Here is a 12500-nt window from a genome sequence, read left to right as displayed (position 1 = left end):
CACCAAGGGTCAGGTGGATAAGGCCTGCTGAAGATTTCTGAGCAAGGGATTGCTGGCCAGCTCGCAAGTCATACGGCCCTGTACCCCATCTGGCTAATCCATGGGCTTTGCTTTCTGTTGCACCAGCAGGTGGGCACCCGGGCTCCCTCTGTAGCAGGGAAGATGGCTGCTAAGGTATAAGGCAGAATGAGAAGACTCTGAAAATTGCCCCAGTCCCCTCCCTGACCTCGGTGTCAATTCTTATTGCCCATTGCTGCTGCTTACATGGACCGGTTAGTTGTTCAGCCAGGCAAAACTTCTGGGTGGAGATTTCACAGTGCATTGTAAGGCATGGAGTTCAGAGAAATAAAAGAGTGTTGGGGTCTAGGGTCCTAAGAAGGAGACCCAGGACTGCAGGCCAGGAACTTTTGGCCAGAATGCCAAACTTTTGAAATCCCACCTGTACCTTGGATACCTACAGTAAGGTGTTGAACAAGAGACCCCACTAGCACATCTTAGGGCCCAGAGGGGCTAAGGGAGGTCTGTCCAGGGAGGCCAGCTTGCCTGGGGTGGGGTGGCAGCGCCAGGCAGCACCTTCTGTTCTGATGCTTTGCCATTCCAAGGCTGGCCCTTTAAACCCCAGACCATGATGTCACCATAGACAGCAAAGGACGGGAGGGGGACTGCAGGCCTAAGGATGGACTGCATTTCCCAGCAGTCTTGAATGCACCACACCTCTCCCAGCAGGCTCTTGCTCACTGCAGATTATTAACCAGTTCAGTGCCAGTTTCCTAGTGGGTTCTCAAGTGTCCTGCCATTCTGGGGTGAGGGTGGGATTCCCATGGGGGTGAAATGCCTGGAGCACAGAGGGAGCAGGCCAAATCTTTGCTTCTGGTATAGGATCGGGCCTCTTTCCTGCCAGGGTCCCAGCATCACCCCCAGCTTCTCGATGCAGACTCCTGAGTCCTCTCTTCCTAGGTAGTCTCCCTTCTAGAACCCGGGAGCCTAGCCCCAGCTGGACGTCATCCCGCTCTGCTTAAGCTTTGACCCCAGGACCGTGCAGGGGCTCTCCCTTTGCTCCGGCAGCCCTCTTTAAGCGGTGCGGGGACTACATCTCCCAGCGGCCCCCGGGAACATCCTGCCGCACCCCCCCCCCCCCCCCCCGCAACTACCCAGCCCTCGGGGAGGTGCGGGCCGGGAGGGGGGAGGTGACTTGATGTCATCCTGAGCAGCTGGGCGGCGGGTGCCGGTGCGCCCAGAGCCGGGGCTCCCGCGGCGTCGCGCCGTGCTGGGTCGGGTCCCACGACTTGAGGAGAGGTCCGCGCGCTGCTCGGGTCAGCCCAGAGCGTGCCAGACGTCCGCACCCCGACCAGGGGCTGAGCTGGGGGCATGCTCCGGCCCCTCCGGAGCCCAAGAGAGAACCCGGGAGCGCCGCCACCCAGCGCCAGCGCCCGGAGCGGAACCTCTGCGAAGGAGCCCTGATCGGCCGCCCCCTCCCCACCCGCAGTCCCCTGTGGTCGGGGACGGAAGTCTGGGCTTCTGAGAAGTGAGTGTCCCCGCACCGGGAGGCAGATGAGATTTGCGGGGCAAGGAAGGAGGAGGTGGGGTGGGGAAGGATGCCAGGTTTTAGGAGGGAGGGGGGTGTGTGGGATTAGGGACCCCATTCTTGGGGAAGTCGCTGGTGGCCTGAATTAGTGGAGCAGAAGGGGGCCCCATGCTGTTAGGGGCCAGGGATGAGGATGGGGTTTCCCCATTCTGGGTAGGGACTGGGGAGGGATTGTTTTGGAGCCTGGGGCCTTTAGGTCTAGGAGAAGGTGGGATATGCTCCTGTGGGAATGGGCTGCACCTGTATTTAGGGTCTGGGCAAAGGTAGGAGGGAATAGAAGACTGGAGCAGCCGCACACGCGGTCTTTCTGGGAAGAACTGACAGGCTCTCTCTGTCTCTCTTGCTGATGTCTCTGCCTTGACTTCATTTTCAAAAGAACCAGGGTGGGAACTCTAACTGGACTCTTCGGGAACCCCAGGACCTGAGGCCTGAGCCATCCTCCTCTCTACTCTGCTGCCCCCCAGGACTGGGCAGTTGCCGAAGGCCCTGGGGGGGGGCCCAGACTGTGGTTGTGTGCCCCCCCCCGCCCCAGGATGGGCCCAAGTTAGTCAGCCTCACCTCATTCGGCATCCTCCGGGCCCAGAGGGAATCCCAGGGGCCCTGAAGGCTTGACCCACCGCCTGGCCACCATGGAGACAAAGCTGCCCCCTGCGAGCACCCCCACCAGCCCCTCTTCCCCCGGGCTGTCGCCTGTGCCCCCACCCGACAAGGTGGACGGCTTCTCCCGCCGTTCCCTCCGCAGGGCCCGGCCCCGGCGCTCCCACAGCTCCTCTCAGTTCCGCTATCAGAGCAACCAGCAAGAGCTCACTCCACTGCCCCTGCTCAAAGGTGAGCCCTGCGGCAGGCTGCCAGGGTACCCGAGTCCCAGAGCGGGCCAGCGACGCTGCGACGGGTAGTGAGAAGCAGCTGGCCACTGTGATCAGAGGGTTTAGATGGCTCCTTCTGGGCTGGGGACTCCAGCACTGGAGATGACCCCCACCCCCAGCGCTCCAGCCCTCTGCTGACGCATAGCCTGACTGGCCTGTCATCCTTGGAGGTGGGGCATCTGGAAGTGGCACCACCCTGGGGGGGCAAACCACGGCCGAGGGTGGGGCCCACAGTCTGGGTTCCAGGAGGCTACCGCCAGGGTCCTGGAGCAGGTGCTCAGCACAGCTCCCTGTGATCGCCACGTAGGGTCCTCACCTCTGGGCCACGGGGCTCGACTGGCTGAGCCAGAGGGTACCCTGGAGATCCTCAGCACCCACCCTCCTTCTCATCTCTGGCTCTTAGAACAGAGTGCCACCTATGAAAGGGTGGCATGGTTGTTTTGGGCCCCCGTGGCAAGCCCGGGCATCCAGGGTCTCTTACCTTGCTTTGAGTCAGGCCATCCTGCTCTCTGAGCCCGGGTTAGGAAGAGAAGCAGCTCCTTTATCCTGCAGGAATGGAGGGTGGGACAGGAGGCATTTGCTGTCTGCAAAGAGTGGAGGATGACACGAGCATTGGGGCTGGGGGCAGGGGGAGGCTGCTCTATGGATTAGGAAGGTTCGTCCATGCCCAGAGCTGTGGTAACCGGCGCGCAGGCTCAGCCCCCTCCCTTCTCCCCAGATGTGCCAGCCTCTGAGCTGCACGAGCTGTTGAGCCGGAAGCTGGCCCAATGTGGGGTGATGTTTGACTTCTTGGACTGTGTGGCTGACCTGAAGGGGAAGGAGGTGAAGCGGGCAGCGCTCAATGAGCTGGTGGAGTGTGTGGGGAGCACCCGGGGGGTCCTCATTGAGCCTGTCTACCCTGACATCATCCGCATGGTAAGCACCTGCCTGGCTCCCGGCCTCTGGGGGAGGGCTTGGGGGACATGGAACCCTACTGACCTGCCTGTGCTCCCCTTTTTCTGCAAAGGATAACCCCATGCTCTTTGGCTTAGCTTCAGGGCCTACATCTTCCTCCCCTCCTCCCCGCAGCCCTGCTGCATCTGGCCAGTGTAGGTCCCTCGGTGCCTCCTGGGCCTGTCCCACCCTGCACTTTTGCTTATGCTCTCCTGACGCCTGGCGTGCACTCCCATCGTGTCCCTTATTGCCATGGTCTAGCTCAGGTGCAGCCTCTTCTCAGTGAAGAGAAGCGTCTCCGTGTCCAGGCTAGACACCTCCTTTTCTGCTGACTAGGATGTCCATAGACCTTATTGCTTAACATCTTGTCATCCCCGCTGGACCCCAGTACCCGATAGAGGGCAGGGATGTGACTTGTTTATCCCTGGGTCCCCAGCCCCCAACCCAGGGCTTCCATATGTTCAGGTCATGATCGCTGAGGAGTGAATTGCTTGCCGGGGCAGGTGCTGAGGCTCGTTAGACCTTTGGATAAGGGACCTCCTGGCTTTTCTGCCTTCGAGGGCTCTTCCTAAAAGAACCCTGCCCCTGCCCTTCAGATCTCAGTGAATATCTTCCGGACCCTGCCACCCAGTGAGAACCCTGAATTTGATCCTGAAGAGGATGAGCCCAACCTTGAGCCTTCCTGGCCACATCTGCAGGTACGGGGGCTGGGGAAGGCAGGGAGCTGAGTTTCAGTAGAGGGGGGGATGGCCTCCTAGACTGGCAGAGGGCGGGTAGGGGGAGGAGGGAGGCTGTTCCTGAAGTCACCTTTTTGTCTTTCCCCTCTCTCAGCTGGTATATGAGTTTTTCCTGCGTTTCTTGGAGAGCCCAGACTTCCAACCCTCTGTGGCCAAGAGATATGTGGATCAAAAGTTTGTCCTGATGGTGAAGTGGGGAGACCAGGCCGGGTGGTGCCATGGGACAGGGCAGGCTCTCTGAGGGGTGTGGGGATAGGATGGGAGCAACCTGGGCTTGGCCTCTCCCCTGACCCCTGACCCTGGGTCCCCCAGCTCCTGGAGCTATTTGATAGTGAGGACCCCCGGGAGCGTGAGTACCTCAAGACCATCCTGCACCGGGTCTATGGCAAGTTCCTGGGGCTCCGGGCCTACATCCGCAAACAGTGCAGCCACATCTTCCTCCGGTGGGTGCCTGCTGCCTGCCCAGCTGAGACCTGGGGAGGGAGGGGAGCTGCAGGGGAGAAGACAGAGGCAAAGGCTCCCGTGAGGTCAGCAGGGAAAGGGTATTTATTTCCATTTTACAGATGAAAAAAATAGAGGCTGAGGGAGATGAAGTAGTTTGCAGGGACTCGGTCAGTCCCGGGAGCCTAGGAGCCTAGGATCCAAATCTTTTGATCTTTATTGTGCTGGACCATAAAGACCCAAATGAAGAGATTCTTTCTGCAAATGTGTATTGAGCAATGATGCCCACTGGGCATCAGGGGCCCCTATGGGTCTGGACAAGGGTAGGAAGGAGTTGAGATTGGCTTTGGAGCTAGGTGGCCTGTTTTGAGTTTGGTTCAAATGTTTGGGTGACTGTGGGCGAATTATTTAAGTTCTCCCATCTCTAAAATGGGAATGCTAGCTACGCTAACCCAGGGACAGTCATCACGATGAAACAAGGCAGTGCTTCCAAAGCACACAGCATATAGCTCCTTGACCAAGGCTGAAACATTTGTTCTCGTTGTTATTAGCTACAGAATAGGTGAGACCTGATCCCCGTCCTCCAGGAGTTGTAGTTCAATAATAATCCTGCTTATTAACTTTGGGGCGGGTGTCATCAAACTGCCGAGCCTCGATTTCTTTATCTGTTTAATGGATCTAATAAACCCTATCTCTCAGGATCATTTTGAGAAGTCCATAGCACAGACTAGATGCTCTTAGTGTCTGTTATTCATTGGGTTGAAAGGCATGAAGAGGGAAGGCTGCAGCCTGGGTGCCTGCTGACTGGATGGGGGGCCAGAAAATGAGAATTAGGGTCTGGGGGAGAAAGAGAAGAGTTGGAGTGCTTCCTAGAAGAGAGGTTTGAGCACCAGCGGTTGGGCTGAGGAGGGTGATTCAGCTGTGGGTGTGGATCTCAGTGGGGCGCGGTTTGGGGCGTTGGGAAGGGAGCTCAGCCTCTGGGCTGGGAGACAGTTGGATTAGTGTGCAGGATGGGGTGGCAGGCAGGATGGCTGAGAAGGGGCCGGGCCTGCTCCGACCCCTCTGAGCCTTTCCGCATCCTTCTCTTTCTCTTGCAGGTTCATCTATGAACTCGAGCACTTCAATGGTGTGGCTGAGCTGCTGGAGATCTTAGGAAGGTGATTCTCTCTGGGCCTCAGCCGGAGCATCAGGATTCTGGGAGGAAAGACTGAGGCCCGGTCTTCTGAGCCCTCCTCCTCTCTTCTGCCCCCACCTCAGCATCATCAATGGCTTTGCGCTGCCCCTGAAGACCGAGCACAAGCAGTTCCTGGTCCGGGTCCTGATTCCCCTGCACTCTGTCAAGTCACTGTCTGTCTTTCACGCCCAGGTGAGGCCCAGGCCTGGCCCTGCCACAGCAGAGAGGTCCTGACACAGTCAGGGCAGCCGTCCGGTCATCCGGGTCAGCCCAACATCCTGCTCCAGCCATACACTAAGTCCTGAACTCATGGGATCCTCCCTCCCTTACTTTCTTTTCCTTTACTAATTCTGTTCCGTCTACCTTAGAGAATTTCCATGACGCTTTAAGGCTGATCTCAGACATCAGCTCTGTGAAGACTTCCCAGCCCTTTCCCTCCTGACCTGCGCTAGGCAGGATTAAACTCTTCTCTTGCCACGGTCCCACAGATTGTGATACAGATTTCAATTATGGAAGCTTTTGTAATATGTATAAGGACTGGTGTGCTGAATGTTCCTCCTGGGGGAACACGGTTATGTCCCTGCACACAGAGCACGGCGTCTGGCACATCATAGGCAGTCAGTCAGTAAACGTTTAGTAATGAGAGAGTAGACACAGTAAGTGAGCAGACATCTGGCCTCCTGTCCTGGTCCCCTCCTGACCCCAGTCCTCCTTCTCTCCACCCACCCGCCTCCCCCCTCAGCTGGCATACTGTGTGGTGCAGTTCCTGGAGAAAGACGCCACCTTGACAGAGCACGTGAGTACCTCTGGGGGGCAAGGCAGGCCCCACCCCTGCGGGTCTGACTCCTCTCTGCCTCAACTTCCACAGGTGATCCGGGGGCTGCTCAAATACTGGCCAAAAACCTGTACCCAGAAGGAGGTACGAAGAAGGGCTTTGATGCCCACCAGGGGGAGGGATCTGGAGGGCGGTCAGATGCGTGTGGGGGGGAGATGGGAACTGCTGTGTCCTGTGTCCCTACCTCCAGGTGATGTTTCTGGGGGAGATGGAAGAGATTCTCGACGTCATCGAGCCTTCCCAGTTTGTGAAGATCCAGGAACCCCTCTTCAAGCAGGTGGCCCGCTGTGTGTCTAGCCCCCATTTCCAGGTATGGGGTCTGAACAGGTAAGAGTGGGAGCCAGGGTAGGGACTAGGAGGGCTGGCCAGTTGAACAAACACCGCTCCCTGCGCCCTCAGTGTCTCCCCTGGACCCTCCAGGGTCTGGTGACGGGTAGATGCTGGACTTCAGGTCAGGAGACCTAGGGTCAGGCTTCAGCTGTACTCCCGAGGGGCTAAGGGGTCACAGGCAATCACTCCGCCACCTGAATCTGACGAAGCTTCCTCATCTGTGAAGGGGACCACAGGGATCTCCTCCCCAGATGGTGATGAGGTCCGAGAACTACGTAGTGCAAACCTATTTCGTAAGCTGCAGTGTGCTCCAGAATGGCTTGTTATCCCTGCTCCCTCTTCTTAGTGGCTTTTGATTTCATCAGTCCCACTCCAGGGCACAGCCAGGCGGTTCCACTTCTCAGGCTGGCCATAACTGCTCTTTTCCTGCACGTGTGTGCAGACTGTCTCCCTCAATCTTATGAGCCTCAATCTGGTGGAAGTCAGTTCTTCTCACAGTGACTCTGGTACTTAAATTTATTAAACACCTCATTTGATGGTTACAGCAGCCCCGGGTGGGGGGAGAGAGCTATTATGAGCCCCATTTTACAGATGAGAAAACTGAGGCTGAGAGGTTAAATGCCTCACCCTAGGTCATACGTCCCATGTGTAGTGGAGCTAGGATTCAGCCCTGAGCGTTGGACTCCAAACCCAGTGTTCTTTTCTCCTCACTGCGTTGCCTCCTCCAGTGGGTCAGATGAGCTGAGGCAGAGCTCCCTGGGTTTTGAGGTGGGGGTGGACACCGGGCCCTTGCACACGCAGGGAAGCCATTACCAGGCGCCCACTCTGCTACCTTGCTGCCCTGCCCCCAGGTTGCAGAGCGGGCTCTGTATTTCTGGAACAACGAGTATATCCTGAGCCTCATTGAGGACAACTGCCACACTGTGCTGCCTGCTGTGTTTGGGACCCTCTACCAAGTCTCTAAGGAACACTGGAATCAGTGAGTGCCCAGGCCTTGACCCACCCCACAGAAGCTGGTTCCAGGGTCGGCCAGTCCAGATGTGGGATGACTCCTAGCTGGAGAGGGTCAGGGATGGTAAAGGGGGCAGGGAGAGAGCAGTGCCTGTGCTGTTCATGGCTGCATGCTGTCTGGGACAGGCAGAGTCCTAGAGAGGGAGGTGGCACCTAACTGAAGTTCTTCTCTTCCCCTCCCCCTTCGCTGGACCCTGCTAAGAACCATCGTATCTCTGATCTACAATGTGCTCAAGACATTCATGGAGATGAATGGAAAGCTGTTTGATGAGCTCACAGCCTCCTACAAGCTAGAGAAGCAGCAGTGAGTGTCGGGCTGGGCATGGGGGGAGAGGGGAAAAAGCAGGAAGGAGCTAGCTCCTCGTGGTTGGAGGGAGCCTAAGAGGACGGCCCCACACCCTATCTGATCAGATGTTTAGTGTCCCTGTGTTCCTGCCAAGTGCCGGGCCATCCACGCCCAGCCCCCCACTGCCTCCTCCAGTCGTGCTCCCACGTCCTTCCAGGTATGGAGCTTCCTCCCCTTCAGCTTCACCACCGCAGACCGGGGCCAGTTTCCCAATGCCCTCTGCCCTAAGTGGAAGGTTCCCATACAGCCCCTTTACAGTGGGGGTGGTGGTAAGGGAGGCTGGACTGTAGAGCGGCCCGGGTATGGGAGCTGCCTCACCCTCTCTCCCCAGGGAGCAGCAGAAGGCCCGGGAGCGTCAGGAGCTATGGCAAGGCCTGGAGGAGCTACGGCTACGCCGGTTACAGGGGACCCAAGGGGCCAAAGAGGCCCCCCTCCAGCGGCTTACACCCCAGGTGGCCACCAGTGGGGGTCAGAGCTAGAGATCCCCTAGAAGGGGAAGAGCTAAATTCGGAGCTCTCAGTCCCTCCATCCCCTCTCCTGCCCAGGGGCCCAGAGAGACACACACCTACCCCTGGCCTTGCCAGAGCGGGCTTGGAGGGCTCCCTGCCTGGCCCGGCATGGGCAGCTTTTGCTATGGGGAGAGGAGGAGAGATGGTGGTCCTGGCAACAGAACTCTCAGGCCTTTGTGGCAGGACTCGACCAGGGCGGGCTTGACCAGGAAGCTGCCATCAGGGACTGCACCTGCCCCGCAAAGCTGGGCTCCAGACTGCAGGCAGGTTCCCACCCCGGCTCCTGCCTAGAGCGAGGGCACTTAGCCCCTTGCCTGCCCTGCCTCGTGCCAGCACGAGGTCCTTCCTCACCCCACCATGGGATCCATGGTCTATTTATTCTCCCCAGCTCACCCCCAACACAGATGCTGTCCTGGGCCTGGGGCATTTTCTTTCCCTCCTCTCCCTCACCCTGTACTTCCTTGTCCCCTTTTTATTTATTGGGCAGGGGGAGGGGTGAGGGCATAGGCAGAAGAGATTCCCCGTGTCCTAGGGTGGGGGGGTGTCACAGTTACCATGGTCTGTCCCCCTTCCCCTGCCTGGGGGTAGACTTAATAAAGAGAGAAACTTGAGAATTGCTTGCTTTATTTAGGGGTAGGGACAAAGAATGGAGTGAAATGATTAGATAGGCTGGTTACGAGGCCAGGCAGAGGCAGGGGAGAGAGAGAAACTCCCCTCTTCTCAGGAGGTGACAATCACGGACTCTTAAGAGAGCTGGAGCTGTTGTCCTCAACGAGGCTCAGGATATTTGGGATATACTCCAACTCAAACCCTCTGACCAAGGGGAAGGAGGAAGGGAAGGGAGGGGCTAGTAGCGCGAGAGGCGACACATGTCACACTGGCAGGCCCTGGCCGTGAAGATCTCCAGCTCCTCCCTCCGGTCCCCCCCACACTGCAGCTGCACCTTTACCTGTGGGAGAAGGGGGTCCATGTTCCATTCGCCTTCCTTGGGCCATCTTAGATCCCCATCTCCTCTGGTCTCTCCCCACCCCCGATGAGCCACTACCGGGCTAGGCCTTCTCACCTTCTTCAGGCCACTGATGGTACAGCACTGAGAGACAGAGGTGACGTTATGCCGATAGCCACTGGCCACCAGCACAGAGTACCGGGAAGGGAAGGCGCTAGACTCACAGTGTCCCACACAAGCCTGTGCCACATGGGAGCCCTGGCAGGTGCCTTGGCGGTCACTTCGCACTGTCACGTTGAAGGCTAGAAGGAGACGGGCAAGTGGCAGACGGAGCCTCTGCAAAGCCTCGCCTAGCTCCTGTTGCGGGAACCTCAGGGGGGGTCCACTGAGGGTGCTGCCTGACCTTCGGTCCGGTCCATTAGCTGTTTGCTCCCACCCAGCTTTCTGCTCCCCGGGTTACTCACGGTGCAAGTGGCAGCCTGGGATGGCCACCTGCCGACCCCAGCCTTCGGTGACTGCCAGGACCAGCAGGCAGAGGAGCAGCATTTGGGGGGAGGCCATGGGTATCTGAAACACGGCGGGTAAAGAGCGGGCTCTAGATCAGCGTGCGGGTGGGGGGGGGGGCTCTTTACTGTGTGCCTCCGGGTGAATGAGCCAGGGTTGGGCCGCTCTTTCTGCTTGGGGTGAGGCAAGCCTGTGAGCGGGGCTGTCTTTTCCCGGTATCCGTCTTTGGGCGCAGGTGTGTGTCTGCCTGGGGGTCTCCCTTGCTGGGTGGGAGTGTGAGCAGCTGTCAGCTCGCTGCAGTGATTCTCCCCTGGAATTTCTTCTACCATCGGGGCACAAACATCTGCCTCCCTCCATCTGCCCCACTCGCAGTCCCCAGGTCCTCCCCGGGCTCCTCCTGCCTCAGGAGGCTTACCACTTCCAAGGCCCAGGAACCGAGTGGCTTGCTGAGCGGGTTCCTCAGGTCCTCTGTTGGTCTCCAGACGGTGCTGGCTCTCCGGATTTTTATTTGCCAGCTTTCTGGAGCCACGCCCTCTTGGGGATCAGCTTTCATGCCTGCCTCCCTGCCAGAGGCCTTAGAGCAAATCCCACCTGGGAGATCCAGGCTCTTCTCTGAGGTGCGGTCCTCAGAGAATGGCTTCTGCCGCTTTCTGCTGTCTGAGGTCCAGGGCTGGGGGAAGTGAGATGTGGAAAAAAGCCCACAAGCCCGTGGAATGGGTGGCTCGTAGGCAGCTGGGGAGAGAGGGCTCAAGACCGGGCCGAGTTGTGGGCTGAGGGTACTCTTCTTTGCCGTGTGACCGTGGACAGGACATTCCCCTGTTCAGGGCCTTGCCACCCCAAACTTAAAGCTCCTAAGCTCCTCCCAGGTTATCCTGTAGCCACTGCAGAGGGACAAGGGAAATGACACCAGTAAGGGCCTCCTGAGATATGCTTGGTGGCAGAGTTGGGGGGGAACAGAGGGCTCTAAGTCCATCTTTAGAGCTTCACTTTCACTGTCAGGTGGATGACTTCTCATCCTGGGCGTCAGCCACAGAGTGGGGATCCCCTTAGTTCCTGGAATGACAGGGTCCTGACTCCTAGAACAGTCTGGAGCTGTCAACCCCAGTAAATCCCATTGTTTAGTCCAGCTCTGGCTCTGGTCTTACAGGTAAAGCAGCTAAGTCTTCGAGAAGGAAAGCTGCTAAAAGTCACACAGCTAGTTAACATCAGGCTAAATCTGCTATCCACACATGGTGCTAAATTACACTCGGGGCAAGAGTGTGGCAAGTTGGAAAAGCTCCCCATCAGCAGTAGCTGCAGGACATCAGGAAGAAGCCTATGGTGATTTGGCCCCTTACACCCCAGGGCCACTACTTCACTGATTTGCTCAGAAAGGCAGAGCCGGCCACACGGACTGCCATGGCCTGAAGGTGCTTGAGAGCTCACTGGATCTCCCCTTCAGTGTTCAGATGAGAAAATCAGAACCAGAGAGGAAGGTGACTTTGCCAAGGCTTCGCTGTAAGCTACTCAGGGTCAGAATGGCACTCACTTCGCTAGGTTCTGCAGTGTGCCTTCAGCAGCTTTGTAAAGCAGGCCATGTTTGGGACCACAGGGCAAAGGCCGTAACCGCAACTTGTCCTTAATCCTCCAGTTCCACTTCTCTCCTCGGGACCTGGGCATGTCCACAGCATCCACCTCTTCTCCCCATCCAGGGTGAGGCAGCCTAACAAGGGGCCTGCAAGGGACCTAGGCATTCTGGCCCCAACACTGCCATTAATCATGGGAACCTTTTAGCATCTGATGGACCGTCAGCTCTGTTTAAAGACTAGAGGTGACAAGGACTCATTACCTCACAAGGTGGCCCATTCTAATACTGGACATGTATAACAGTTAGAACCCTTTGTTCTGAGCTAAACTGAGTTTCCCTAAATTCCCATCTATTTGGTCGTCTGTGGCCACACAACACAAGTCTAATCTGTCTGTCCCAGACCAGCCTTTGGGTTACATGAAGTCAGAGCTGGGGTGCCCTGGTCTTCTCCAGGGGCCCTAACCTGGGCTGACCTGCAGTTGATCTGAGAAGCTAAACTGTTTTCCTATCAAAAGCCAGAGGGGGTAGGTGAGTGGAAAGCATTTATGCACTGAGGGTGCACTTTGGGGCCAAACTGGGTGAACTGGGGACAGATGATTTCTTGGGGGTCTGTGGGGCTCTTGAGTCTTACAAACTTCATTCCCTAGGCCCCGGCAGGGAGGCTAAAGTTTGTGGTCAGGTGCAGACCCCACCCACCCAAAGCATCCCACCAACAA

At 57.7% G+C, this 12500-nt stretch overlaps 2 protein-coding genes across 5 annotated transcripts; one reads left to right on the top strand and one right to left on the bottom strand.

Annotated features, from left to right (window-relative positions):
• Nucleotides 1–1165: 1165 nt before the first annotated feature.
• On the top strand, nucleotides 1166–9375 carry PPP2R5B (protein phosphatase 2 regulatory subunit B'beta). 4 transcript variants are annotated; one of them, XM_049643207.1, is made up of 15 exons: nucleotides 1166–1525; nucleotides 1962–2413; nucleotides 3170–3366; nucleotides 3981–4082; nucleotides 4216–4308; nucleotides 4434–4564; nucleotides 5660–5719; nucleotides 5820–5928; nucleotides 6479–6532; nucleotides 6605–6655; nucleotides 6762–6881; nucleotides 7753–7880; nucleotides 8115–8216; nucleotides 8324–8415; nucleotides 8590–9375. In XM_049643207.1, the coding sequence occupies exons 2-15, from the start codon at nucleotides 2215–2217 to the stop codon at nucleotides 8970–8972; spliced, it is 1821 nt and encodes a 606-aa protein (XP_049499164.1). In that variant the 5' UTR covers nucleotides 1166–1525; nucleotides 1962–2214; the 3' UTR covers nucleotides 8973–9375. The 4 variants fall into 4 exon arrangements, with proteins under 4 accessions (XP_049499164.1, XP_049499163.1, XP_049499166.1 ...); XM_049643206.1 differs by having other exon boundaries at nucleotides 6479–6655; XM_049643209.1 differs by lacking the exon at nucleotides 8324–8415 and having other exon boundaries at nucleotides 8590–8830.
• A 179-nt stretch (nucleotides 9376–9554) lies between these two features.
• Nucleotides 9555–12488, bottom strand: GPHA2 (glycoprotein hormone subunit alpha 2). The gene is made up of 4 exons (XM_049643230.1): nucleotides 10633–12488; nucleotides 10178–10280; nucleotides 9831–10015; nucleotides 9555–9716 (listed from the first exon to the last, which is right to left on the bottom strand). Exons 1-4 carry the CDS (start codon nucleotides 10768–10770, stop codon nucleotides 9615–9617), a joined length of 528 nt encoding a protein of 175 aa, XP_049499187.1. The 5' UTR covers nucleotides 10771–12488; the 3' UTR covers nucleotides 9555–9614.
• Nucleotides 12489–12500: the final 12 nt, after the last annotated feature.

Source organism: Panthera uncia, chromosome D1 (assembly GCF_023721935.1).
Source record: "Panthera uncia isolate 11264 chromosome D1, Puncia_PCG_1.0, whole genome shotgun sequence".
Taxonomy (NCBI): Eukaryota; Metazoa; Chordata; class Mammalia; order Carnivora; family Felidae; genus Panthera; species Panthera uncia.
Note: the sequence above shows the minus strand (reverse complement) of the source record. Positions and strands in the feature narration are given on the sequence as shown.